Raw genomic sequence first — 27,971 nt, forward strand, 5'->3', positions numbered from 1 at the left:
AGCAGAGATTGTACAAATTGGTGGGAAAAATAATTGTTGGATAGATTAGATTATATGATGGAATGAAAATTGCTTACTAAAGATTCCCCTCACCAAGCATGTGCCGAATTACTTTATTTTCAGCCAGTAAGGGAACAAACAGGGATGCTAAAAGTGGCCCTGCACCCCTGAGCTAAGGCAAGATAAAAAAAGGCGGATCACTGCTGTTTATTGATATCCGGTGCTGGAAGTGTATATGCATGTGTCTTCAGCGGCAATGCCGGACACCCCTCATTGCTGAGGTTCGTGCACAAAGAATGGCCACTTGTGAAAGGTCCTGGAGTTCTTGTGAAAAATCAAAAGAATGGTGAACCAAACTGCACAGCGTCGAAACCGGCATATTTGGGAATTAAGTGTGTAATTTAATTCTAAAATCTATGAACTGGGGCATCGCGGTAATGGTGGGGGGCTGGTTGACAGATTCCAGGAAGGTTGAAGACAGACCCCTAAGGTAGTTCATGATAGTTTGAAATGCAAACCAAATCCGCATGATGCAATCCTCTAGGTACTGTAGGATTGCCGCTGCAAAGCAGAAAGCAATTACCCTGAACTGCCCGGGAAATGAAACACTGGCTGAGATTCCGTGCATCTGGAATCGATTAGGAAGAACAGTGGCTTCACTTTCAAAAAACCATCTGAAGGCTGGAAGGAGCAACAAAGTTTTTTTAAAAAATCAAGCTTTGAAGTTTTAACTTCTTTACCAACAAGGGATTCAAAGGCTTTGTCCCTAGTTATTACTGTATGTTCAAACAGGGTTAACAGGGAACAAATGTTTACTACGTGACACTGTGCCTGTCAACAAGCCAGGAAGCAGGAGAGACATCAGGAATTTATGACAGACAGCTGGGGACAAAACAAAGTCTGTACACATGCACGCTGTGCAAAAAGACTAGCACACTGCGTATGCTAAGATAAAACAGACCCAACATACAGTGGAGGCTGCGAATCAGAGGACATAGGGTAATCGTCATGTACCGCTGTATATGGGGAGATCACCCGTGCGTTAAAAGATCAATTGCTAATCAGATATATCTTCTTCTCTTTTTGACTGTTGGAGAGAGCTGAGCCCGTGTAAAAGTGTCATGTCACAAGACTTTCAGTTCTATCACAGATAGACAGTAGCGGAAGCAGAATTCACAAAACTGTATGAAAGAGAATGGGTAAATGTTTGAAATTTTTAAAAGAATATGGGAGAAAGGCAGGAAAATGGAATTAAATGACGAGCTCTTTCAAAGACAGCAGTCTACAACAGGCCAAATTACATCATCTGGTGTTTCAATTGTACAATCCTATACACAATACCTGCAATATGAACTGCAGCTATTATAATTTACATTAAAATGCCAATTAATCAAACTTTGCCCTGCAATATATTAAATATTTTAGGGATTTACATTATTGTTTTTTTCACTAAAACTCAATTTCCTGCCACAGCCAACTATAAAAACAAGTAGCTTCATCACCCATCTTCCCCCAAGAACTGTAGCGAAGCTCCTAAAATTCAATTCAACAAACTTTACACTTATGCACATTCTCCCATGTCTGTGTGGGTCTCACCCCCACAACTCAAAAGATATGCAGGGCAAGCGGATTGGCCCCTTAATTGGAAAAAAAAATGACTTTAAATTTATTTAAAAACTTTAACACTTTAAGCATTAAAATTCCAATGGACTTGCATTATTATTTGCCAGAAATGCATTATGTTGGTATTATTAATTTCAGAAAATTCATTTGTAACGTTTAGAGAATTCTCCATCCCAGACAGGTCATGACGGCACTTGTTTTACAAGTTACATCATAACACAGATTGTTTTTTTCTTGTCTCTCGAAGGTAGTGATCCTTGCGGTTCTTTTGACACCTTGTCCAATATCCCAGAATCCTTACAGTGCAGGAGGCCATTCGACCCATCAAGTCTGTATTGGCCCTCTGAAAGAGCATTGTACCTAGTCTCACTCCCCTATTTTTTTCCCTGTAACCTTGCGCATTCTTTCTTTCCAGATAGCAATCCAATTCCCTTTCGAGCACCTCAATTTAATCTGCTACCACCAGCCGCTCAGGAGATTTGCTCCAGACTCCAACCACCCTCTGGATGAAACATATTTTCCGCACATCACTTCTACTCTTTTGTCCGTTATTTTGCATCTGTTCCCTCTAGTTCTTGATGCTCTCCTGAGAGGGAACTGCTTCCCACTATTTACCCTGTCCGTACACCTCAGGATCTCGAATACCTCTATCATGTCTCCTCTCAGCCTTCTTTTCTCCAAGGAAACCGGACCAAACCTCTCCAATCTATCCTCATGCAGTTGTTTATCCCTGGAATCATTAATGGAGTTTCTTTATATGCGGCTTTAAATAGTGAGTGATAGCATATTTTACCATGGATGGCATCTCAGACAAGTGCCATTCTATCCTCTCAAGGGTTCATTTCCTAGCTGGAGTTACAAGCCAGCGATCAGGAACACAACTTGTCTTTTTCCTCCTAGCTCAGCGGTGCCGAGGCCTATCATAGCAGCCCTGTTCTAACTCAACAGAGAGTTGGGATTTTCAATGCAGTATGTCTGAGTCCCACAACAGGCTGCTATCTTCTAATAATTAAGGCTTTGGTCTTACCACCTTAACTGTCAGGAACCAGTCAGGGTTAGAAAGATGGTGTTGTGATGATTAAAATTCTTGAGATTGGCTTATTCGCCTCTTGATGGCTTGGCAACAGTTTGGTCCAGGTTTGCAATATTTTGATGCAGTCCCAGATGAACAAACCTAACCTGCCATCCAAATGGAACAGGAACCAGCGTCATTTAAGTATCGGAAGGAATCTGCTGAGGAGCAAGACAGGATGCTAATAACTTACAATTCAGCCTGGATGTTGTCAGTCACTCTGAAAAGCTGCTCCTGCCCTTCGGCCTGTTTCTCAGAGTATCGGGGTAAGAGGCCATGGGGTCCAATGCAACAGCGCGGCTTTCGAACTCGCTGGATAAGCATCCTGTTTGAAATGTAACACAGAAAATATTGTTTAGATAGTCAGGATAGTATAAATGCACCGGGTATCTTTGTATGCGGACGATTTGTTACTATATGTGGCAGACCCGGCGGAGGGGATGCCAGAAATAATGCGGATAGTTGGGGAGTTTGGGGATTTTTCAGGGTATAAATTGAACATGGGGAAAAGTGAGTTGTTTGTGGTGCATCCAGGGGAGCAGAGTAGAGAAATAGAGGACCTACCGTTGAGGAAGGTAACAAGGGACTTTCGTTACCTGGGGATCCAGATAGCCAAGAATTGGGGCACATTGCATAGGTTAAATTTAACGCGGTTGGTGGAACAAATGGAGGAGGATTTCAAGAGATGGGATATGGTATCCCTGTCACTGGCAGGGAGGGTGCAGGCGGTTAAGATGGTGGTCCTCCCGAGATTCCTCTTTGTGTTTCAGTGCCTCCCGGTGGTGATCACGAAGGCTTTTTTAAAAAGGATTTAAAAGAGCATCATGGGTTTTGTGTGGGCCAGGAAGACCCCGAGAGTGAGGAAGGGATTCTTACAGCGTAGCAGGGATAGGGGGGGGCTGGCACTACCGAGCCTAAGTGAGTATTATTGGGTCGCTAATATTTCAATGGTGAGTAAGTGGATGGGAGAGGAGGAGGGAGCGGCGTGGAAGAGATTAGAGAGGGCGTCCTGTAGGGGGACTAGCCTACAGGCTATGGTGACAGCCCCATTGCCGTTCTCACCGAGGAACTACACCACAAGCCCGGTGGTGGTGGCTACACTGAAGATTTGGGGACAGTGGAGACGGCATAGGGGAAAGACTGGAGCCTTGGGGGGGGTCCCCGGTAAGAAACAACCATAGGTTTGCCCCGGGGGGAATGGATGGGGGATATGGAATGTGGCAAAGAGCAGGAATAACGCAACTGAAAGATCTGTTTGTGGATGGGAAGTTCGCGAGTCTGGGAGCGCTGACCGAGAAATATGGGTTGCCCCAAGGGAATGCATTCAGGTATATGCAACTGAGGGCTTTTGCGAGGCAACAGGTGAGGGAATTCCCGCAGCTCCCGACACAAGAGGTGCAGGACAGAGTGATCTCAAAGACATGGGTGGGGGATGGTAAGGTGTCAGATATACATAGGGAAATGAGGGACGAAGGGGAGACTATGGTAGATGAACTAAAAGGGAAATGGGAAGAAGAGCTGGGGGAGGAGATCGAGGCGGGGCTGTGGGCAGATGCCCTAAGCAGGGTAAACTCGTCGTCCTCGTGTGCCAGGCTAAGCCTGATTCAGTTTAAGGTATTACACAGGGCGCATATGACTGGAGCACGGCTCAGTAAATTTTTGGGGGTGGAGGATAGGTGTGCGAGGTGCTCGAGAAGCCCAGCGAATCATACCCATATGTTTTGGTCATGCCCGGCACTACAGGGGTTTTGGATGGGGGTGACAAAGGTGCTTTCAAAAGTAGTGGGGGTCCGGGTCGAACCAAGCTGGGGGTTGGCTATATTTGGGGTTGCACAAGAGCCGGGAGTGCAGGAGGCGAGAGAGGCCGATGTTTTGGCCTTTGCGTCCCTAGTAGCCCGGCGCAGGATATTGCTAATGTGGAAAGAAGCCAAGCCCCCGGGGGTGGAGACCTGGATAAATGACATGGCAGGGTTTATAAAGCTAGAGCGGATTAAGTTCGTTCTAAGGGGGTCGGCTCAAGGGTTCACCAGGCGGTGGCAACCGTTCGTCGAATACCTCGCAGAAAGATAGATGGAATGGAAAAAAGAAGGCAGCAGCAGCAGCCCAGGATCGGGGGGGAGGAGGAACCAGAAGGACTCTCAGGGTTGTTAATATATATTGTATAATATGTATAGGTCGTTGCTACAGATAATTATATATTGGACTGTTAAATTATATTTTTGGAGAGTGTTACTTGTGATAAGGCAGTTGCCAATTAGGGTTAGTTTTTATTTTTGTTATTTATTATTTATTCATTTTCTGTTTATAAAATAGGTCATTGTTATTTGTGCTGTTATAATATTGTGTAAAGGATGCACAATGTACTGTGCTGGTTGACCAAAAATTTTCAATAAAATATTTTTAAAAAAGGATAGTATAAATGGCTTGCCATCCCGTTACTAAGTTTGTGATTGAAGTATTTATTGAGGGTTAGTAATTCATGCTGAACAAGCCTGAACGTGGCTGGTATTAATGCTGCTTTTTATTATGGTCGTACAGAACATCCCATTTATGCATAGGTTTTATGTTACATAGTACAAACAGTCAAACTGGATCGTAAAATATGAAACAAAACACTACTTTAATGGCTAATCATTCTGAAGTGTCATATTTGACTTGAAACGCCAACTCTGTTTCTGTGTCCACAGATGCTGCCAGACTTGCTGAACACTTTCGGTTTTAATTTCAGGTTTCCAGCATCCACAGTATTTTACTTTTATTACACTGCATTAATGGACTTGTAGTAAACAAAATTCTATTAATCTCAAAAGCACAATTAAATATAGTGGGAAAGCAACTAAGGCATCATCCATCAAAAGGTACATAATTAATGGACAAGACAATCGTTATCTAACCAGAATCCAAGTCTGTGCACCACCACCAAAACCTGGTCTAATCCCCACCCCTGCCTTTACTTTGGCAACCATTTGCAGTCTGACTGGAAAACACAAGCATTGAAGTTGCTGAAAACATGCTATTTTAAACAGTAATTTCTTCAACTGGGAGGGTCGGTTAGCTAAGTTGGCTGGACGGCTGGTTCGTGATGCAGAGCGAGGCCAGCAGAGCGGGTTCAATTCCTGTACCAGCTGAGGTTATTCATGAAGGCCCGGGGCAGCACAGTGGTGCAGTGGGTTAGCCCTGCTGCCTCACGGCGCCGCGGTCCCAAGTTCGATCCCGGCTCTGGGTCACTGACCGTGTGTAGTTTGCACATATTCCCCGTGACTGCGTGGGTTTCGCTCCCACAACCCAAAAGATGTGCAGGCTAGGTGGATTGGCCACGCTAAATTGCCCCTTAATTGGAAAGAATGAATTGGGTACTTTAAAAAAAAATTCATGAAGGCCCTGCCTTCATAACCTTGCCCCTCGCCTGAGGTGTGGTGATCCTCAGGTTAAATCGCCACCAGTCAGCTCTCTCTCAAAAGGAGAAAGCAGCCTAAGGTCCTCGGGGACTCTGGCGACGTTCACTTCTTCAACTGGATTCCGGTGAAGCAAGGGGAAAGAAAGGCTGCATTGAGGTGTAAACCAGTAAAAAAAATTGGGGACCAAAGGCGGCATGCGGCACATTGGCTAGCACTGCTGCCTACGGCGCTGAGGACCCGAGTTCGAATCTCCGCCCTGGGTCACTGTCTGTATGGAGTTTGCACATTCTCCCCGTGTCTGCGTGGGTTTCGCCCCCACAACCCAAAGATGTGCCGGTTAGGTGGATTGGCCACGCTAAATTGCCCCTTAATTGGAAAAAAACAATAATCGGGTACTCTAAATTGAAAAAATAAATTGGGGGCCAGGATCAGTAAAAGCTTTTCTGTATCTCAGAAAATTGTTTGGAAGTCCAACAGAGTTGGCTTCCAGGCTCAACAAGAACTTGGGACACCACATTCGAATTCTAACATATTCTAATGGATAATACTTTATTATCCATTAGAATATCATCTACACTAGTCTTTAATGGATTCACATTCTCTCTTAGCAAGTTCCTTTGAAATAAATTATAGCCAGTTCCTTTAAAATAAATTATAAAGAAAAAAATACAAAGCTTTGCTATCCCTTGCAAGTTTTAAACATTCCCCCTTTGCACCTTACTTTCTTTGTTGCCTTTTATAGCTCTCAGCCCAATAAATATCTACTTTTCCTTGTTTCTTCTTCATAACTTTTTAATTGTTTCAAATATTCATCTACTTCCCTTTGCCACTTTCACTCGTGTTTGTTAAGACAATCCAGGTTCTAATAATTTCTGCGTAAAAGAAACTCCCAAGTTCTCCCCAAATTCTGGCGAACTAGAAGGAAAACCACTGCAGAAGTGGAATGGCAATGAAACAGAGGATAGGTGAAAAATAATAGAAACCGAAACAGCGGAGGAACTCCATAGTAAAGAAAACAATCAAACAGAATGTTAAAGGCAACCAAACAAGAAATAATGCAAACATACCTCAAAAGACAAAGGTTGAAGCAAACATTAAACCAAGGGAGGTGAATAATTAAAAAGCAATTGAATCAAATGTCAGTAAACTATTCACATAGATGGGCAGCACGGTGGCTCAGTGGTTAGCACTGCTGCCGCACAGCACTGAGGACCCGGGTTTGATCCCGGCCCGTGTGGAGTTTGCACATTCTCCCAGTGTCTGCGTGGGTCTCACCTCACAACCCAAAAAGGTGTGCAGTGTAAGTGAATTGGCCAAGCTAAATTGCCCCTGAATTGGGAAAAAAATTGTGTACTCGAAATTTAAAAAAAAAACTATTCACACAGATAATCATAAATGTCAAGTATGAATATCTAAGGCAAGGAAGAAAAGTCAAACAATTTTGGAAAGACGACTTATGGATAATTACAGTTCACAAATTCTTTATACAGGCTTTTACAAGTGTGGAAATCTGCTCTCATTGTGAGGGTCACACTTCAATTCCCATCCACACTCTTTCACATGCGGTCTCTGGAGTGAGGTGGTGATAATGTGGCTTGCAGTTGAAGGGTTTAAACATTTGCCCTGCCTATCTGGATTGGAAGTACGAATTGCCTCACCAACCATTTTAGATGCCTGATTTTAGTAATTTACCCCAGATAATTTGAGGCTGTGCCCCTGCCTGACCAGTTCAGAGGTTACAAGATCAGGTATAGAGATTAATTCTTGCAGACATTATAAGAAAGAAAACAGATGCTCATTGAACAGAAACTCAAAAGCCTGTGTTTTTTCCAAGTCTGAGCACTGCACCCTGACAACTTGGAAATTCTGAGAGAGCACTAGCTGGAAAGCTAGAAGGAAAAGTGCAGTCAAACACTTCCGTCACAATTTAAGAGTGAAGGGAGTTTATACTCTTAAGTCCGACAGCCACAGCTGTGGGCTGGGACAGAAGCAGCTGGACAGATACGTTGAAAGACTGATGTGAAAGAAGAACAAATGCCTTATTGATTTTCTGAAAGCACGAACACTGCAGAGTTTTGTACACTGAACACACAGGGCTCAGTGAATAGCTAGCACTCTCTTGGGTGAACAGTGAGTCTACACCAGTCCACAGACAAGGCGGGGTGTGCAAGTCTCCAGTTTGTAAGGCAGGTGCATGCTAAGTATCTTTTAACTCGAGACATGTGAAGTTAGCATGGGAGAGTGGGACTGGGCGCTGAAGCAAAGCGTCAGTCCACAAAGCAAGTGCAGCATCCAGGTTAGCATAGCGCCTCAACTCTATGCATCACTATGAGCATTTGGCAAGTGAGCTCTTCTGGCACCAGTTAATAAGAGCTCATTTGTTGTGAGCAAAAATGTACAGAGAACATCTTCTGAGGTAATAACCACACATGTATCATTACTGATATTAGAAAATAAACAGGCGCCGGAATGTGGCGACTAGGGGCTTTTCACAGTAACTTCATTTGAAGTCTACTTGTGACAATAATCGATTTTCATTTCAGTTCAAACACAAGGGCACAAAAGGACTTTGGGTCCATCAACCTGATTTAATTTCAAGACCATGAGCGATTATCTTTTGGGGGATTTGCTTCATAAATCATTCAATTCTAAAGCAGAGGTGTCCGGGCATCAATCAACCATGGCTTTGGACATCATTCTTAGCCAGGTGTTCAAAGGTTGCGGGTGCACGCTTATTCCAGAGATTTTACGTGACCTAGGCTGACAATGCAGTTCAGTATTGAGGGAGTACTGCATTTCCAAAAGTACTTATTTAAGTGAGATCCCATCTGCCCCATCAGGTAGGCATAAGACATCCCATTTGGCATTTTAAAAAAAAGAGTTCATCCAGTGTCCTGGCCAATATTTATCCCTCAACCAATATCACATAATTCTATTATCTCATCACGTGCAAAATAGCTGCTGCATTTGCCTACATTACTTAATGACTCCACTTGAGAAGTATTTGCTTTAGGACATTGAAATTGTGAAAGTCAATGGATAAAAGCTGGCTTTTTCTTCACCTTTCTTTCCATATGTCATCCTATGAGTACATTTGACTGCTGGGCCCTGGAAACAGTGATAACTGTTTTTGTTTCTTCTTTGATAGATTGGCCTGTTTGAATTTCACAGGCAGAGAGATTTGGAAAGGTCTGTTTGTAATACCGTTACCTCATTGTTGGATAATTCCTAAATCAAAACATCAAGTTCTGATCCTATCATGAATTTGAAACATCAGCAGATCAATGGGGGCGATCATTTGTATACATCTTAAGTTATTGATACCAACTTTAGTTTGGTTTGGATTTATCCATGATACTTTGTGGCCCTTCAGAACCTCTTTCCTCACCCTCTGAAATAATACCAGTGCTGCAAATTTTTCTGTAATCATTGTCTCCACAGCTCTGTAACCCAGAAGTACAGCTCTCTGGGAGCCTGTTTCACAGGTCCACTATCCAGCAAAAATAATCTCTTTAAGCTTACGAATGTTGCACTCATACCTTGTGATGTGCTCACTGTCCCAGCAAAATATATTACATATGCTTTTATTTTAAAGATGCGTACTATAATTCCTTAGTTTTTTTCAATTAAAATTTTGGTGAGCCTTTCATAAGAGTCCCTGCAGTGCAGAAGGCCATTCGGCCCATCGAATTTGCACCGACCCTCTGAAAGAACACCCTAACCTCAACTCACTCCCCGTAGTATCCCCATAACCCCACCTAACCTACGAGTCAATTCTTAACATGGCCAGTTAACGTAACCTGAACATCTTTGGATTGTGGGAGGAAACCGGAACACCCAGAGGAAACCCATGTAGACATGGGGAGAATGTGCAAACTTCACACAGTCACCCAAGGGCCAGAATTGAACCTGGGTCCCTGGCGCTGTGAAGCAGCAATGCTAACGCCTGTACCACCGTGCCGCCTGATGTTGTGATCTGTGAATTGGTTCTGAAGGGCTTGTGGGCCACCCAACAACCCCACGGGTGACCGGATAAGCCTTAAAACCAGAGAAAACCTGGGAAGAAATGCTGCTGCTTAAATTAAAACAAATTATTTATTAGTTGCCTGTTACTTCAGGACCTGTGGCAGGTGGGATGAAGTTCAAAGCAAAGGAAGGTTGCCAATTTTGTTACCAAAACAATTTAGCTGACTTGGAAAGGTGTGCTGCATTTATTGGGCCATTCGATGTTCAACACCAACAATTCTGAATGAGACATTAATAATTTTAATTTATGTTGAGCTGATCAATCACTGGCTTTGAAATTACATCATGGGAATATTATCCACTGGATTGAAGCTGCTGTGCTTGTTATTTTAATAAAGGCGTTGTTAGCCTATTTAAAATAGCCACCCTGTTAACAGCATTTCATACAAGAGCGTGAAACATTTGCATGCTTATTCAAATGAAAGAGTTGGGCAAAGGTCAAAGTGTAGTGGAGTGCAGAGGTGGTAGCAGCTCAGTACAGCACGAGACAGAGCACTGGACAAGGATCAACGAGAGGGGAGATGTTTCAAAAACATTCTGTTTAATTTACTTTGCATCAATGATTTTCATGTAGAAATTATTTAATTTCTCACTAACAATGAGGGATGTTTGTAATTGTTCAGTTAAAAACAATATCTCAGAAAGGATGACTATTAATTAATACGCATTTATCAAACAGGACACTGGGCCTTATTGAAGTATAGCAGGTGTGAGGTGTGCAAAGGGCTACTTGTGGCCCAGACAGTGTGTGTTACTACTGGAGTGAGGGGGTTAAGTGGGACACAAATTCTCTTTTGTAAACTCTTGGCTGAAGCCTGCTTACTCATTGGCTCCTGCCCACTGATCAGCTCTGCTACACGCCTAACGACATGGTTCAGCTGACGGTCAGCCTCAGCCCTGGCCACAGGCCAGCCTGCAATCAGTGGGACAAATACTCCCTTTCATATTGCTTGTGTGGCTCATATTCTCCATTTTCCACATGCCTGTTGGATTTGGAGAGCAGAAAGTAAAACACAGCATTCCTGGGTTGGCCAGCAACACGTGGGCCTCCTTTTGTTAGTTTGCTAAAGCAGCCCCATTTTGTGGGCTGGAGGATTGTTAGTTCAGCCAAGGGACTGTTTGCTCCAAATGGAAATCAGGCAAGTTCAGGAGGAGGCCACGGAAGCAATATATATATATATATATATAGTGTGCCGGCCAATCCCACAGCCCCTTGTTAGCACAGGATAACATTCAGAGCTCTTTTACATTGTTTATTGCTGCTCTATCCCATTTACACTGGTTTATATCTTAATTTGAAATCAACCATGAATCTGTGTGCGCAGATTAAGTCAGTAAACAGGGCCCTATTAATCAACAGAGCGCTGAAGAAAGGCTTCAATGCTACAAGTTTCAAGTGTTCACTTTGTTTACAAAATTACAGAGTTAAGGAGGGAAAATCAACACCTAAATGGGCATGTCTCATGATTAGATCCACTTTTTAAAAACCATTACACCAATCTCTAACATTCTTTTGTTACTGAAATAAATCAGAATTGTCCCCATATTCTAAAGGAACTAATCTACAAGCATATTTCAGTACCCTTGCCCAAGATGCATGGAACACTGGCTCATTATTGGGGACATCATTGCAGAGACTGATTTTGCTCTGTCAACAGGAGTTAGATAAGTGCTAGTGACATCATTTAAGAGCGTCGCTTCAGTTGCTCGCTGAATGAACTTCATAACGTGGGCCTGCAGATCTGAGCTTCTCTTTGAATAAACCCCAACAAACAAGTCAATTTAATTACAATTTAACTTTATCCACTGAAATAATGGAATAAATCCAGATTGTGTCAACACTACTCTGCAACGGACTTCCGGTTGCGGCGATGCACTGCTAAGCCGCACGTTTCGGCAGCTCCCGTTCTAACAGAATTTTGGGCTCTTTTCGGGAGCCCCAACGGAAATTTTTCCAGACCAAACCCAGTGTGGGGTGACGAAGGAAGGTGTCCCCCCCGGGTGTGTATGGAAAGGACCGGTGGCAGTGGCCAGATTGCGAAGGATCCTCTGGAGCAGCGGCAGAGAAGAGAAGGAAGAAGCAAGATGGCGGCGGATGGAGCCCAGACGACATGGGGCCCGGACCAGCAGTAATTCCTCCGACGGTTTGCGGAGGAACTAAAGAAGGAGGTGCTGGCGCCGATGTTATTGGCAATCGATGGGCTAAGAGAAACACAAAAGGCCCAGGCGATAGAGCTCCGTGGGGTGAAGGCAAAGGCAGCCGAAAACGAGGATGAGATACAGGGCCTTGTGGTAAAAATGGAGACGCATGAGGCGCTACATAAGAGGTGTATCGAAAGGCTCGAAGTCCTGGAGAACAGCTCGAGGAGGAAGAACCTCCGGATTCTGGGTCTCCCCGAAGGAATAGAGGGAGCTGACGTTGGGGCTTATGTGAGCACGATGCTTCATACGCTAATGGGAGCTGAGGCCCCAATCGGGCCCCCTGGAGGTGGAAGGGGCTCACCGGGTCCTTGTGAGAAGACCAAAGGCTGGAGAACTACCAAGGGTGATAGTGGTGAGATTTCACCGCTTCACGGACAGAGAGGCTGTCTTGAGCTGGGCCAAGAAGGTACGGAGTAGCAGGTGGGAGAATGCGGTGATACGAGTGTATCAGGACTGGAGCGCGGAGGTGGCGAGAAGGAGGGCTAGCGTTAATCGGGCCAAGGCGGTGCTTCACAGGAAGAAAATAAAATTTGGGATGCTGCAGCCGGCGCGATTGTGGGTCACGCACCAGGGCAAGCACTACTACTTTGAAACATCAGATGAGGCATGGACCTTCAATCGGGCTGATCCCGTGGAATGTGAGAGGCCTAAATGGGCCGATTAAGAGGGCCCAAGTGTTCGCGCACTTAAAAAGACTGAAGGCAGATGTGGTCATGCTTCAGGAGACGCATCTGAAGGTGGCGGATCAGGTTAGGTTAAGGAAAGGATGGGTGGGACAGGTGTTCCACTCAGGGTTGGACGCGAAGAATGGGGGGGGGGGGGGGGGTGGCGATATTGGTGGGGAAACAGGTGTCGTTCGAGGCTAGGAATATAGTGGTGAATAACGGGGGTAGATACGTGATGGTGAGTGGTAGATTGCAGGGAAAGGAGGTCGTGCTGGTAAATGTTAATGCCCCGAACTGGGATGACGCGGGATTTATGAAGCGGATGCTGGGACGTATCCCGGACCTGGAGGGTGGGAAGCCTGGTAATGGGGGGGGGGGGGGGGGGGGGGGGGGGGATTTCAATACTGTGCTGGATCCAGGGCTAGACCGGTCTAGATCCAGGACCGGAAGAAGGCCGGCAGCGGCCAAGGTGCTTAGGGGGTTCATGAAGCAAATGGGGGGAGTGGATCAGTGGAGATTTGCTAGGCCGTTGGCCAAAGAGTTCTCCTTTTTCTCCCATGTCCACAAGGTATACTCCCGAATAGATTTCTTTGTTTTGAGCAGAGCACTGATCTCGAAGGTGGCAGGAACGGAGTATTCGGCCATAGCCGTTTCAGACCATGCCCCGCACTGGGTGGATCTGGAATTAGGAGAGGAGAGGGACCAACGCCCGCTGTGGCGTCTGGATGTGGGATTACTGGCGGATGAGGGGGTCTGTGGAAGGGTGCGAGGATGTATTGAGAGGTACCTGGAGGCCAATGATGATGGTGAGATCCAGGTGGGGGTAGTATGGGAAGCGCTGAAGGCAGTGGTTAGGGGAGAGTTGATCTCCATTAGGGCTTACAAGGAGAAAACAGAGGCCAAAGAGAGGGAGAGATTACTGGGGGAGATTTTGAGTGTGGATAAAAGATATGCGGAGGCCCCGGACGAAGGACTATATAGAGAGAGGCGAAGACTTCAGACGGAGTTTGACCTGTTGACCACAGGAAAGGCTGAGGCACAGTGGAGGAAGGCACAGGGGATGAGATACGAATATGGGGAAAAGGCGAGCCGGCTGCTGGCCCACCAACTTCGCAAGAGGATAGCGGCGAGGGAAATTGGGGGAGTTAGGGATGAAACGGGAACTACGGAGCGGAGAGCAGGGAAGGTGTTTAAGACCTTTTATGGGAGGTTATATAGGTCCCAACCCCCGGAGGGAAAAGAGGGAATGCAACAGTTTCTGGACCAACTAAGGTTCCCGAGGGTGGAGGAGCAGGAGGTGGCAGGTCTGGGGGCGCCAATTGAGGTGGATGAGGTGACTAAAGGGCTGGGGAACATGCAGGCAGGGAAGGCCCCGGGACCAGACGAGTTCCCGGTGGAATTTTACAGGAAATATGTGGACTTGTTGGCCCCGCTGCTGGCGAGAACCTTTAACGAGGCCAGAGAAGGGGGGATTCTACCCCCGACAATGTCGGAGGCGACGATATCACTAATCCTGAAGCGGGATAAAGATCCGCTGCAATGCGGGTCATATAGGCCTATCTCACTCCTGAATGTAGACGCCAAGCTGCTGGCAAAAGTGCTGGCGACGAGGAGCGAGGATTGTGTCCCGGGGGTGGTGCATGAAGACCAGACAGGGTTTGTAAAGGGGAGACAACTGAATGTCAACTTGTGACGTCTGTTGGGGGTGATAATGATGCCCCCAGCGGAGGGGGAGGCAGAGATAGTGGTGGCGATGGATGCAGAGAAGGCATTCGATAGGGTAGAGTGGGAGTATCTATGGGAGGTGTCGAGGAGGTTTGGGTTCGGGGAGGGGTTTGTCAGTTGGGTCAGACTCCTATATGGGGCCCCAGTGGCAAGTGTAGTCACAAACCGGCAAAGATCGGAGTATTTTCGGTTACATAGAGGAACAAGGCAGAGGTGCCCCCTGTCCCCATTACTGTTCGCGTTGGCAATTGAACCACTGGCCATAGCGTTGAGAGACTCTAAGAAATGGAGGGGGGGTGGTTAGAGGGGGAGAGGAACATCGATTGTCACTCTACGCAGGTGACCTACTGCTATATGTGGCGGATCCTGTAGAGGGGATGACAGAGGTTATGCAGATATTGAGGGAGTTTGGAGATTTTTCGGGATATAGGCTAAATATGAGGAAGAGTGAGCTTTTCGTAATACACCCTGGGGATCAGGGAAGAGGAATAGACGCCCTGCCGTTAAGGAGAGTGGAAAGGAGCTTCCGATATTTGGGGATTCAGGTAGCTAGGAGCTGGGGAACTCTACACAAACTCAATCTGATGCGGCTGGTGGAGCGGATGGAGGAGGATTTCAAGAGGTGGGATATGCTGCCGCTCTCACTTGCGGGCAGAGTGCAGGCGGTAAAAATGATGGTTCTCCCAAGGTTTCTTTTTGTGTTTCAATGTCTCCCCATTCTGATCACGAAGGCCTTTTTCAAGAAAATAGACAGGAGCGTTATGAGTTTTGTGTGGGCAGGGAAGACCCCGAGGGTAAGGAGGGGGTTCCTGCAGCGTAGCAGGGACAGAGGGGGACTGGCTTTGCCGAATCTGGACGACTACTACTGGGCCGCCAATGTGGCGATGGTTTGTAAGTGGATGAGGGAGGGAGAGGGGGCGGCATGGAAGCGGCTGGAGGTGGCGTCCTGTAAGGCGCTGGTGACGGCGCCGCTGCTGCTCTCCCCGAAAAGGTATACCACAAACCCAGTGGTGGTGGCAACCTTAAGGATCTGGGGGCAATGGAGGCGACACAGGGGGGTGATGGGTGCCTCGGTGTGGTCCCCGATCAGGAACCATAGGTTTGTCCCAGGAAGGATGGACGGAGGGTTCCAGAGCTTTCTGTCTCACGATGGTGCCTTTAAGTATTCTTGCAATTTCATTTCAAATATCCTCGAATATTCTAGATGGATTTGCAATGACATGTTCTTACTCTAGGAGTGCAGCGACGGTTTACCTGGGATGGCAGGACTAGCGCATGAGGAGAGATTGGAATCGTTAGGAAAAGCTGGTTTAGCTCAGTGGGCTAGACAGCTGGTTGTAATGCAGAACAAGGCCAGCAGCGCGGGTTCAATTCCCGTACCAGCTTACCCGAACAGGCGCCGGAATGTGGCGACTAGGGGCTTTTCACAGTAACTTCATACTTGTGACAATAAAAGATTATTATTGTTATTGTATTTGCTACAGTTCAGAAGAATGAGGGAAGATCTCATAGAAACCTATAAACTTCTAACAGTACTGGACAGGGTAGATGCAGGAAGGATGTTCCCAATGGTGGGTGCGTTCAGAACCGGGGTCATAGTCTGAGGATACGGAGTAGACCATTTAGGACAGAGATGAAGAGAAATTTCTTCACCCAGAGAGTGGTCGGCCCGTGGAATTCGTTACCACAGGAAGTAGTTCAGGCCAAAATATTGCATGTTTTCAAGAAGCAGTTGGGGTGGTGGGGATCAATGGATATTTTGGGGGGGGGGGGGGGGGGGGGGGGAGAGAGCAGGATTGGACTATTGAGTTGGATAATCAGCCATGATCATAATGAATGGTGGGGCAGGCTCCAAGGGCCAAATTGCCTCCTCCTGCTCCTATTTTCTCTGTATCTTTGTTTAGCCTTCATGCATGTAGAAAGAAAAATTTATTGAATGCTGACTGAAGCAGTATACGTGTGCCAACATGCACAACCTTTCAAAACAAATGTTAACAAAGTCAACAAATGCAATAGTTCACTACATAAACTGAGAGCTGGATAGAAACCAAAAACTCTTATTTGAAGGTGGAAAAACTGAAGGAATAGTCCAAAGATATACACATGATACGGAGGGTAATGATTGATGTAATTTTGTGGCTCTGGAGTCCCTGAAATTGCCCCCCACTAAAATGACAACAAAAATGATATGCTGATAGATGTATAACAGTAAATGAAAGCAAAAGCTCTGCTTTTTGTAAGTTACTCTTGGAACCGGTTTATAGTTTTATGTCTTTTCAACATCACCCCGAGTGCATATTTCACTTATGGTTCTGTTCTCGCTCATACAGAATCACTATGTTTTGCAAGAAACACGTGTTTTGTCCATGGTTCAGGAAACAATCATTTGGAGAATACGTCTCCAGCACACTTGTAGTCTTTTCTGGGTCAACTCTACCTGTTTTGCATCTGTTCCTTTTGTTTATTTTGTCAGCAGAGGTCAAACCAGAAACATTTCTTTGTTTCACCTGCACCGTAATCTATTCCTCCGTGAAGAGGCAAGAAATGGTACATTCACATTTTAAATTCCTCTTTCGCCTCAGATTGGGAACTGAACCAGTCTATGAATTGTTATATGATTGCTTCGAGCAGAAGTATACACAAATTGAAAACACATCTTTAGATGACTAATTTCAATTTATGAACTCAAAGAGACAATTTTTCATTTGGACAAGAAACAACTGACACTGCCAAATTAAGATTTACCACGCCAACTCCTACTCAACACATTATTTTTCTCAAGAACTCAGAACTGTGGAACTCCCCACCTATCCTTTTTAATCTCTTCCAATCTAGTTTTCTAAAAACTCATTCTCGGCTCTCTTTTAGAATCACTACATTGCAAAAGGAGGGCATTCGGCCCATCTAGTCTGCACCGACCCTCTGAAAGAGCACCCTGCCTAGACCCCCACCTATCCCCGTACCTCACCTAACCCTTTGGACACTAACGGGCAATTTAGCATGGCCAATCCACCTAACCTGCACATCTTTGGACTACGGGAGGAAACCGGAGCACCCGGAGGAAACCCATGCAGACACGGGGAGAAAGTGCAAACTCCACACAGACAGTGACCCAAGGCTGGAATTGAACCCAGGTCCCTGATGTTGAGGGGCAGCAGTGCTAATCACTGCCACTGTGCTGCTCTTTTCCCTATCATTTTCAATGTTTAAAATTTTATTTATTTATTTATTTTATTTTTTAAAAGAGTGCCCAATCCACCTAGCCGGCACATTTTTGGGTTGTGGGGGCGAAACCCACGCAGGTATGGGGAGAATGTGCAAACTTCACACGGACAGTGACCCAGAGCCGGGATCGAACCTGAGACCTCGGCGCCGTGAGGCTGCAGTGCTAACCTGCCTCACCTCAAAATGGGCGAGTAAAAAACTGGATGCCTGCAGCAACAATAAAACGATGCTACCACCGTGCTGCCCACCATTTTCAATGTTGATGCTTACTGCACATAATGGACCCTCGCTTCTTCACCCAGGTTTCCCTAAAGCACAGGTTTATACTGGCAACAGTACACACATAAACGGCACTTTTTTGTTACTTACTAAATTCATGTTGCCATGAGTTTAATACCAGGACTAGTTATGGACGGTGCCATAGGTACAGTGTACTTGAACTGGCACTGCATAGAACATAACAGCGCAGTACAGGCCCTTCGGCCCTCGATGTTGCGTCGATCTGTGAAACCACTCTCAAGCCCACCTACACTATTCCCTTATCGTCCATATGTCTATCCAATGACCATTTGAATGCCCTTAGTGTTGGCGAGTCCACTACTGTTGTAGGCAGGGCATTCCACGCCCTTACTACTCTGAGTAAAGAACCTACCTCTGACATCTGTCTTATATCTATCTCCCCTCAATTTAAAGCTATGTCCCCTCGTGCTAGACATCACCATCCGAGGAAAAAGGCTCTCACTGTCCACCCTATCCAATCCTCTGATCATCTTGTATGCCTCAATTAAGTCACTTCTTAACCTTCTTCTCTCTAACGAAAACAGCCGCAGATATAATTAAATAAACTTGTATCTGCACAAGAGTACATATGACGAATGAGCAGTAATTGACTTGTGTGAATCCAAAACAGTGTTCCTCACAGATAATTGATTGACCAAATGTGTGCTTGCAGCTTTTTCTGTTTTTGTTTCGGATTTATAGCGTTTTACTTTTTATACAAGGCTAGTCACCATTTGCTCTATAGACAACTGAGCTGCACAACAGGTTTAAGTAGATCTTAAGCAGTGTGAACACAACTCAGTATTAAATATGAGAGCATTGCCATCACCCTTCTATTAGGAGAATGCATGCTCAGAAAGGCAGTGGATAAAACACGGCAACAATTCACCAGAATGACCAGATGCATGAAAGTTATGTTAAGCGCCTGGGTTATATTGCCCAGAAATGAGGGCAGTAATGTTGATCTCCAAATTTCTTTCTCTGTCAGTCTGGCCTCAATAAAAGTTGAGACGGATTCGCACGTAAACAGAAGTTATTTATTTAGCTTGCAAGCTTGAATCATCTTACAGAAATGTAACAGGACATCCAGCCTCTTACACTCCAGAAAACGACTGAACTAACAGACAAAGGGATCTCTGCAAAATCAGTTCAAATGGTATCAAGTTTCACATACTCGACGGACATAGGTCAGCCTAGGTCCCTCCTGACCTGTTCGATCTATTCTGATTGGCTCACTTCCAATCCCTTTCTCTGGCCCCTATCAATGAAGCATCACCCTCATAGACACACCTCTTCCTGCTTTTTCCATGCGGTCTCAAATTCCTTTGTCCCTAACTGCAAAAATCAAAGTGGCTTATTTCTACATTACATTAACTAGTAACTCTAAAGTAACTATTTTATATCACATTCGTCAGTAAGAGGTGGTCTGATTATGTGCTTAAAAGAATGATGGGAATAGGCAGGGTATACAGCTAAGTAATACAAAGCAAAACGCACAGATGAAAGAAATCGGAAATAAAAATAGAAAATGGTAGGAAAACTCAGCAGACCATGCGGTCCCTGTAGAGAGAGAAGCAGAGCTAACATTTCAGGCCAATGATCTTTCACCAGAACTGGTTAAATGTTAACGTATTTTTTATTCTTTTAAGGGATGTGGGTGTCATTGGCAAGGACACCATTTACTGCCCATCCTTAATTTCCCTTGAACGCAGTAGCTTGTTCAGTCATTTCAGGGGGCAATTGAGTCAACCATATTGTTCTGGAGTCACACGTAGGCCAGACCAGTGAACCAGTTTAAAAAATATATATATTTTTATTCCCCTCCTTTTCATATTTTCTCCCAAATTTACACCCACCAATAATAAACAATAATCAATAACAAATATGTCAATCCCCATATCAATAACAAAGATCCCATCCTCCCACCAAACCTCATACATTAGCCCGCATGTTCACAAAAACAAATGACAAAAATGAATCAGGGATCACCCATAGTCGCCATTAACACACACAGCCCCCATCCCCCCAACCCTCCCACCCACACGCCGCAACTCATGTTCGATGTTATCCAGTTCTTGAAAGTGCATAGTGAATAATGCCCATGAATTGTAGAACCCCGCCATCCTTCCCCTCAGTTCAAACTTAACCTTCTCAAGAGTCAAAAATTCCAACAAGTCCCCCCGCTACGCCAGGGCACAGGGTGGAGAGGCTGCTCTCCAACCTATCAGGATCCGCCTTTGGGCGATCAACGAGGCGAAGGCTACAACATCTGCCTCCGCACCCGTTTCCAACCCTAGCTGGTCCGACACCCCGAATATGGCCTCCCGGGGGCCCGGGTCCAGTTTCACGTGCACCACTTTAGAAATTATCCTAAAAACCTTCCAGTAATCCTCCAGCTTTGGACAGGATCAAAACATATGAACGTGATTGGCGGGGCCCCCCCGCAACGTTCACACACATCTTCTACTCCTTCAAAGAATCGGTTCATCCTCGCCCTCGTGAGGTGTGCTCTGTATACCACCTTCAGCTGTATCAGCCCCAACCTCGCGCACGAGGTGGAGGCAATCACTTTCCGGAGCACCTCACACCAAAACCCCTCCTCCATATCCTCGCCCAACTCTTCCTCCCACTTTGCTTTGATCCCTTCCAGTGGTGCCTTCTCCTCTTCCAAAACAGCTCCGTAAACAGCTGACACTGCCCCCTTCTCCAGTCCCCCTGTCGTCAGCACCTCCTCCAGCAATGTGCAGGCCGGCTCCACCGGGAAGCTCTGTATCTCCTTTCTGGCAAAATCTCGAACATGCATGTATCTAAACATTTCCCCCTGCTCCAGCCCATACTTCGCTTCCAGCTCCTTCAATCCTGCAAACCGACCCCTCAGAAACAAATCTTTTAGTGTCTTAATCCCCTTCTCCTCCCATTTCCAAAAATTTCCATTCCACCTCCCTGGCTCAAATCTGTGGTTCCCCCTAATCGGCATTTCCCTTGACCCTGCCCCCAACCCGAAGTGTTGGCGAAACTGACTCCAAATTCTCAATGAAGCTATTATTACCGGACTCCCTGAGTATTTCCCCGGGGCCATCGAGAGCGGCGCTGTTGCTAGAGCTTTCAATCCCTACCCCCTGCACAAACTCTCCTCCATTATGACCCACTGGGAATCAATCCCTCTGACCCAGCTCCGCACCTTCTCCACATTCGCCCCCCAGTAATAATACATCAGGTTCGGAAGACCCAAACCCCCTGCCTGCCTTCCCCTCTGTAGCAGCATCTTTCCAACTCTGGCCACCTTCCCTCCCCGTGTGAATGAAGTAATCCTTCTCTCAATCTCTCTGAAAAAAGCCTTTGGCAGGTAAATCGGCAGGCATTGGAAAACAGAAATCGCAGCAACACATTCATTCAAACCGCCTGTACCCGACCCGCCAGTGACAGAGGGAGACCATCCCACCTTGCCAGATCAGCTTTCACTCTCCCCACCAAACTACAAATGTTGTACCTGCGGAGCCCCATCCCACTCCCGGGAAACCTGCACCCCCAGGTACCTAAAGTGAGTCCCTGCCCTACGGAATGGCGGCCCCCCCAACCCTGCCCCGACCCCCGGCCGAGACACCACAAAATACTCACTCTGGTCTAGATCTTTGTACCCCGAGAAAGACACTCGAAGCAGCTCCAATATTCAATATTCCCCCCATTTGCACACTCGGTTCCGACAGCAAGTCAACGGCATACAAGGACACCCTATGCTCTATCCCCCCCTCCGCACTATTCCTTTCCATACCCCCAAACTTCTTAATGTGATGGCCAACGGCTCAATCGCGAGTGTAAACAGCAGGGGGGGACATAGGACATCCCTGCCTAGTCCCATGTGGAGAGAAAAGTATCTCGAGCTGATGTTGTTTGTGCGGACACTCGCCCTCAGCTCCTTATATAGCAGCGTTACCCAGTTCACAAATCTTGGTCCAATCCCAAACCGCTCCAGAACTGCCATCAAGTACCCCCATTCTACCCGGTCAAATGCCTTCTCAGCTTCCAATGCCACAACCACCTCTGTTTCCTTCCCCTCTGCCGGTGCCAGAACAACGTTCAATACCCATCTAACGTTTGAAAATAGCTGCCCCCCACTCACAAACCCCTTCTGATCTTCACCTATCACCTTTGGGAGGCACTCCTCCAGCCTACCCGCCAGTACCTTTCGCCAATACTTTTGCGTCCACATTCAGAAGTGATATGGACCTATACGACCCACACTCCGTCGGATCCTTATCTTGTTTTAGCAACAGGGAAATCGATGCCTGCCCTAAAGTTTGTGGCAACAACCCCTTCCCTATCGCCTCTTCAAACATCCCCATCATCAGGGGTGCCAGCTTATCCATGAATCTTTAATAATATTCCACCGGAAACCCATCAAGCCCTGCCCCCTTCCCCGACCGCATCCTCCCAATCACATCCTTTATCTCCTGCTCCACTATCGCTCCTTCTCATGTAGCCCTGTCCCCCTCCCCTAACCTCGGGTACTCCAACCCATCTAGAAATTTCTGCATCTCACGATCTCCCCCAGGTGGCTCTGACCTGTACAACCTCATAAAATTCCTCAAAAACCTTGTTAATCAGATCCGGAGCCACCACCAACTTCCCTGCCCTATCCCTCACCTGAACAATTTCCCTTACCGCTGCCTCCCTCCGGAGCTGACCTAACATATATAGCTGACCTAACATAGCTGACCTTATCTCCACGTTCGTAAACTGCACCCATTGCTCGTCTCAATTAAGAGTTATGCTCGTCTCAGATAGGAGTTATGCAGAAGATGGGGACCCTGTGAAGCCTTCCTGGTAGATAGTCGGTCAAAGCTCGCCTGCAGTTCCTTCCTCTTTTCCAGCTTCGCTGGGTCCCCATCTTCTGCATAATTCCTATCTACCTCCAACATCTCATCTATTACCCTCTGCCGCTCCAACCTCTCCTCTTTGTCCACCCTGGTCTTAAACAAAATCACCTCACCCCTCACCACCGCCTTTAGAGCCTCCCAAACAACTGCCTTCGACACCTCACCCGTACAGTTGAAACCTACATATTCCTCAATTACCGTTTCAATTTTGTCACAGAACCCTTGGTCCCCCAAAAGTCCCACATCTAATTTCCACCCCGGCCTCTGTGCTACCCCCTTCTCCAGCACCATATCCACCCAATGCGGAACATGATCTGACACTGCAATTGCAGAGTATTCCGACCCCTTAACCCCAGCCAGCAAAGCCTTCCCCACCACAAAAAAGTTGATCCGCGAGTATACCTTATGGACTGCTGAGAAAAACGAGTACTCTCATTCCCTCAGGTGCAGAAACCTCCAAGGGTCCACCCCTCCCATTTCCACCATTAGCCCAACCAACGCCTTCGCCCCCCCTGATGGGACCAGCGAGCGCGGCCGTGACCTGTGCAACCTTGGCTCCTGCACCAAGTTCCAGCCCCCACCTCCCCACTATCAGTCCGCGTGTGTCCAAGTCGGGGATGGCCCTAAACACCTTCTTTGCGAATCCCACATCGTCCCAATTGGGACCGTATACACTTAACAGCGCCACTAACCTGCCCTCCAGTGCCCCTGTCACAATCACATATCTACCTCCCTGATCTGCCACCACCTTCTCCACCTGGAAGCGTACTCTTTTGCTGACCATTACCGCTACCCCTCGAGCCCTTCCGTCAAATCCAGAGTGAAACACCTGACTAACCCAGCCCTTTTTAAGTCCCACCTGGTCCTTCACCTTCAAGTGAGTCTCCTGCAGCATTGCTACATCAGCTTTCCACCTTTTAAGATGCGCAAGCACCCTTGACCTCATGACCGGACCTCCTAACCCCCTCACGTTCCATGTGACTATCCTAACTGGGGGCCTCTTCCCCCCCGCCCAAACTGGGGATCTCTCACTCCCCCACACCCTTCTTATCCACCATCATCATACCACCTGGCCCTACCCATGAGCCTAACCTGCTCCTATCCATTATTAACATCGAACCCCTTCCCCCCCCCCCTCCCAAACCACCCCCCCTACAATTCCTCTCAAAAAAACATCTCCCAGCATCAATCTTTCCCCCCCCCCCCTCGCTCTCCTCGTAGGCCCATTAAAACCTGCTAACCACGTTCCAATGTCCGCAGCCCTCCTCTCACCTCACCTCTGTTCACTAGCCGACTTTAGTTAGCTGCCGCGGGTGGCTCTCCCCGCCAAGGTATACCGTCCCCTCCCACCCAGTCCCAGAGAAAGAAAAAACAAAAACAACAATCCAACCCATACAATTCACTAAAATAAGATATAACTGTCGCAACACAGAATGCCAATCAACCCAACCAATCACTTGAACTCTGTAACAATGTGATGTGAAGTAAATTACAATACACGTCAGTAAAAAATAAAGTTAAAGCATTTATACATTTTCCAGCTCCCCAATCACAGTCCACAGTCTCTCGTCCAGCTCCTCTCGTCACGTCTGTCCCAAGCCTTCTGCCCTCACGAATGCCTCAGCCGCCTCCACTGTCTCAAAATAAGTCTTTGGCATCATACGTCACCCTCAGCTTCAACGGGTACACCATACCAAATCGCACCCTCTTTATGTACAGTGCCGCCTTCACTCGTCCGAACTCCGCTCGCCTTTTTGCCAACTCCACCGTCAAGTCCTGGTAGATCCGAACTCCAGCACCATCCCACTGCACCGCGCGCTTCTCCTTCATGCAGTACTTATGGAAGCAGATAATTACTGCTCTTGGCGGCTCATTCAATTTGGGCTTCGGCCTTAATGGCCGATGAGCTCGGTCCAGCTCGTACCGGGAGGGGTTCTCACCCTCCCCCATCAACTCTGCCAACTTCTTAGCGAAGTACTCTGTTGGCCTTGGGCCCTCTGTCCCTTCGGGCAAGCCCACAGTTCTCAAATTGTGCCGCATCGAGCGGTTCTCCACGTCCTCGAGCTTTGCTCGGAGTCCTCTGTTGACCTCCACCACCCTCCGCAGCTCGTCCCCCTTCGAGGTGAATTGGTCGCTGTGCTGCGACATGGTCTCCTCCACTTCCTTCATCGTCTCGCCCTGTTCTCTCACCTTGGCCGATGTCTTTGCCACAGCTACCCTCACCGGGGCGATTGCCTCCTCCACCAATGACTTCAATGCAACCGCCATCTCCTTCCTCAAAGCCTCCATGTGCCTCGTAAACTGCTTTCCAGCTCCACCACCTCGGTCATCTTCTCCACCGTAAGTAGTGCGGCCCCACCATGCGGTCTGGAATCCGCCATCTTGTCAGCACTTTTGCTGGTCCTCTCATTCAACGGCAAGCCCGCGTTTCCTCCCTTCCTCGATGCTGCTTTTCGCATCCTTTAATGACTTACTATTTTTCTTTTTTTTTCCACCATTCTTTCCTTCTTCAATCTCTTTTTTTATTATGTAAAAACAAAAAATTCTTCCTTCAAAAATAAACTTTCACCAAGTTTCTTTAAAACGTCTTCTCTTCTTTTTTGTATTCCTCCAGAATTTCCCTGGGACCGGACTTCAGTCTTCTTACAACATTCTAGACGGGAGCCACCCGATGTGGGACATCTCACCTACATCGGCAGGCTTCGGGCATGCTGCCTCGACCTTTTTGGCTCCACCCCCGCTGCTCCGACCTCTGCGCGCGCTGGGCCCAACGCCTCAGCACCAGCCGCCCGACACCCGAGCGGGGTCCCTCGCCGGTTTTCAAACCGGCCCTGCTTGATGCCGGGACGGCCCCAAAGGCCTACAATAATCAAGGTGGGGGGAACGAAGAATCGGGGAAACTCCCCAAAGTGCTGCAAATAGTGGCCACCGGCGGGAGCTCCACTCGATGCGGCCGACCCGCTCGCAAACGCAACCGGAAGTCAGTGAACCAGTTTTTAGATAACAATCGATACTACCGGTCTTGGTCATCATTACTGAGACTAGCTTTGTATTCCAGATATATTAACCAAATCCAAATTCCACCATCTGCTGTAGTGGGATTTGAACACATATCCCCAGAGCACGGGTCTCCATCTCCGAGGTTACCACTTCAGTGATATTACCACTTCGCCACAGATTTTCGGCGGGAGCAGTGGCCAGGGGTCTGTCGGGAAGGTAAGTTTAACCTTTAAAAACTTACCTTGCAGGAGAAGCGGCCTTCAGATTTTCGGCGGGAGCAGTGGCCAGGGGTCTGTTGGGAAGGAAAGTTTACCTCTTTAAAAACGTACCTTCAGAGCTGCAGGAAGTCGGCCGTGGGGATTTCTGGGAAGATTTGTTAGTACCTGTATATAAGTTGGGCGGTTGCTAAACCCGAGACACTACACTTGTAGTGTCCCCCACCCTCCCACCTCCTCTAACCTAAGGGGTTGAGTGAATATCAGGTAAGTTCTTCCTTTCTTTTTCTTGTTTTATCTGGAGGGAATGGCAGGGAAGGCAGTGCAATGTTCCTCCAGCAGAATGTTTGAGGTGAGGGACGCTGTCAGTGTCCCTGCTGATTTCACCCGTAGGAAGTGCACCCATCTCCAGCTCCTCAGAAACCGTGTTAGGGAACTGGAGCTGGAGCTGGATGAACTTCGGATCATTCGGGAGGCAGAGGTGGTCATAGATAGAAGCTTCAGGGATGTAGTTACTCCAAAGACTAAAGATAGATGGGTGACGGTGAGAGGGGCTGGGAGGAAGCAGTCAGTACAGGGATCCCCTGTGGTCGTTCCCTTCAGTAACAAGTATACCGCTTTGGATACTGTTGGGGGGGGGATGACTTACCAGGGGTACGCCATGGGGTACAGGTCTCTGGCACAGAGTCTGTCCCTGTTGCTCAGAAGGGAAGGGGGGAGAGGAGTAGAGCATTAGTCATTACAGACTCCATAGTTAGGGGGATAGATAGGAGATTCTGTGGGAACGAGAGAGACTCGCGGTTGGCGTGTTGCCTCCCAGGTGCCAGGGTGCGCGATGTCTCCGATCATGTTTTTGGGATCCTTAAGGGGGAGGGGGAGCAGCCCCAAGTCGTGGTCCACATAGGCACCAATGGCATAGGCAGGAAAAGGGATAGGGATGTAAGGCAGGAATTCAGGGAGCTAGGGTGGAAACTTAGATCTAGGACAAACAGAGTTATTATCTCTGGGTTGTTACCCGTGCCACGTGATAGCGAGACGAGGATTAGGGAGAGCAGTTGAACACGTGGCTACAGGGATGGTGCAGGAGGGAGGGTTTCAGATACCTGGATAATTAGGGCTCATTCTGGGGTAGGTGGGACCAAACAGGATGGTCTATAGCTGGACTGGAGGGGTACCAATATCCTGGGGGGGAAATTTGCGAATGCTCTTCGGGAGGGTTTAAACTAGTTCAGCAGGGGGTTGGGAACCTGAGTTGTAGCTCCAGTATACAGGAGGTTGAGAGTAGTGAGGTCATGAGTAAGGTTTCAAAGTTGCAGGAGTGTACCGGCAGGCAGGAACGTGGTTTAAAGTGTGTCTATTTCAATGCCAGGAGCATCCGGAATAAGGTGGGTGAACTTGCGGCATGGATTGGTACCTAGGACTTCGGTGTTGTGGCCATTTCAGAGACATGGATAGAGCAGGGACAGGAATGGTTGTTGCAGGTGCCGGGGTTTAGATATTTCAGTAAGCTCAGGGAAGGTGATAAAAGAGTGGGAGGGGTGGCATTGTTTGTCAAGGAAAGTATTACGGTGGCAGAAAGGACGTTTGATGAGGACTCGTCTACAGAGGTAGTATGGGCTGAGTTTAGAAACAGGAAAGGAGAGGTCACCCTGTTCGGAGTTTTC

At 47.3% G+C, this 27,971-nt stretch overlaps 1 protein-coding gene across 3 annotated transcripts in view; it reads right to left on the reverse strand.

Annotated features, from left to right (window-relative positions):
* The window catches only part of vps13d (vacuolar protein sorting 13 homolog D), a 333,180-nt gene that overhangs the window by 4,668 nt on the left and 300,541 nt on the right, over positions 1-27,971 (reverse strand). For all 3 annotated transcript variants that reach the window (XM_072478413.1, XM_072478411.1, XM_072478412.1), the window contains one exon: positions 2,889-3,020. In XM_072478413.1, coding sequence (XP_072334514.1) covers positions 2,889-3,020 — 132 coding nt within the window. The remainder of the gene's footprint in view (positions 1-2,888; positions 3,021-27,971) is intronic.

This window comes from Scyliorhinus torazame, chromosome 16 (genome assembly GCF_047496885.1).
Source record: "Scyliorhinus torazame isolate Kashiwa2021f chromosome 16, sScyTor2.1, whole genome shotgun sequence".
Taxonomy (NCBI): Eukaryota; Metazoa; Chordata; class Chondrichthyes; order Carcharhiniformes; family Scyliorhinidae; genus Scyliorhinus; species Scyliorhinus torazame.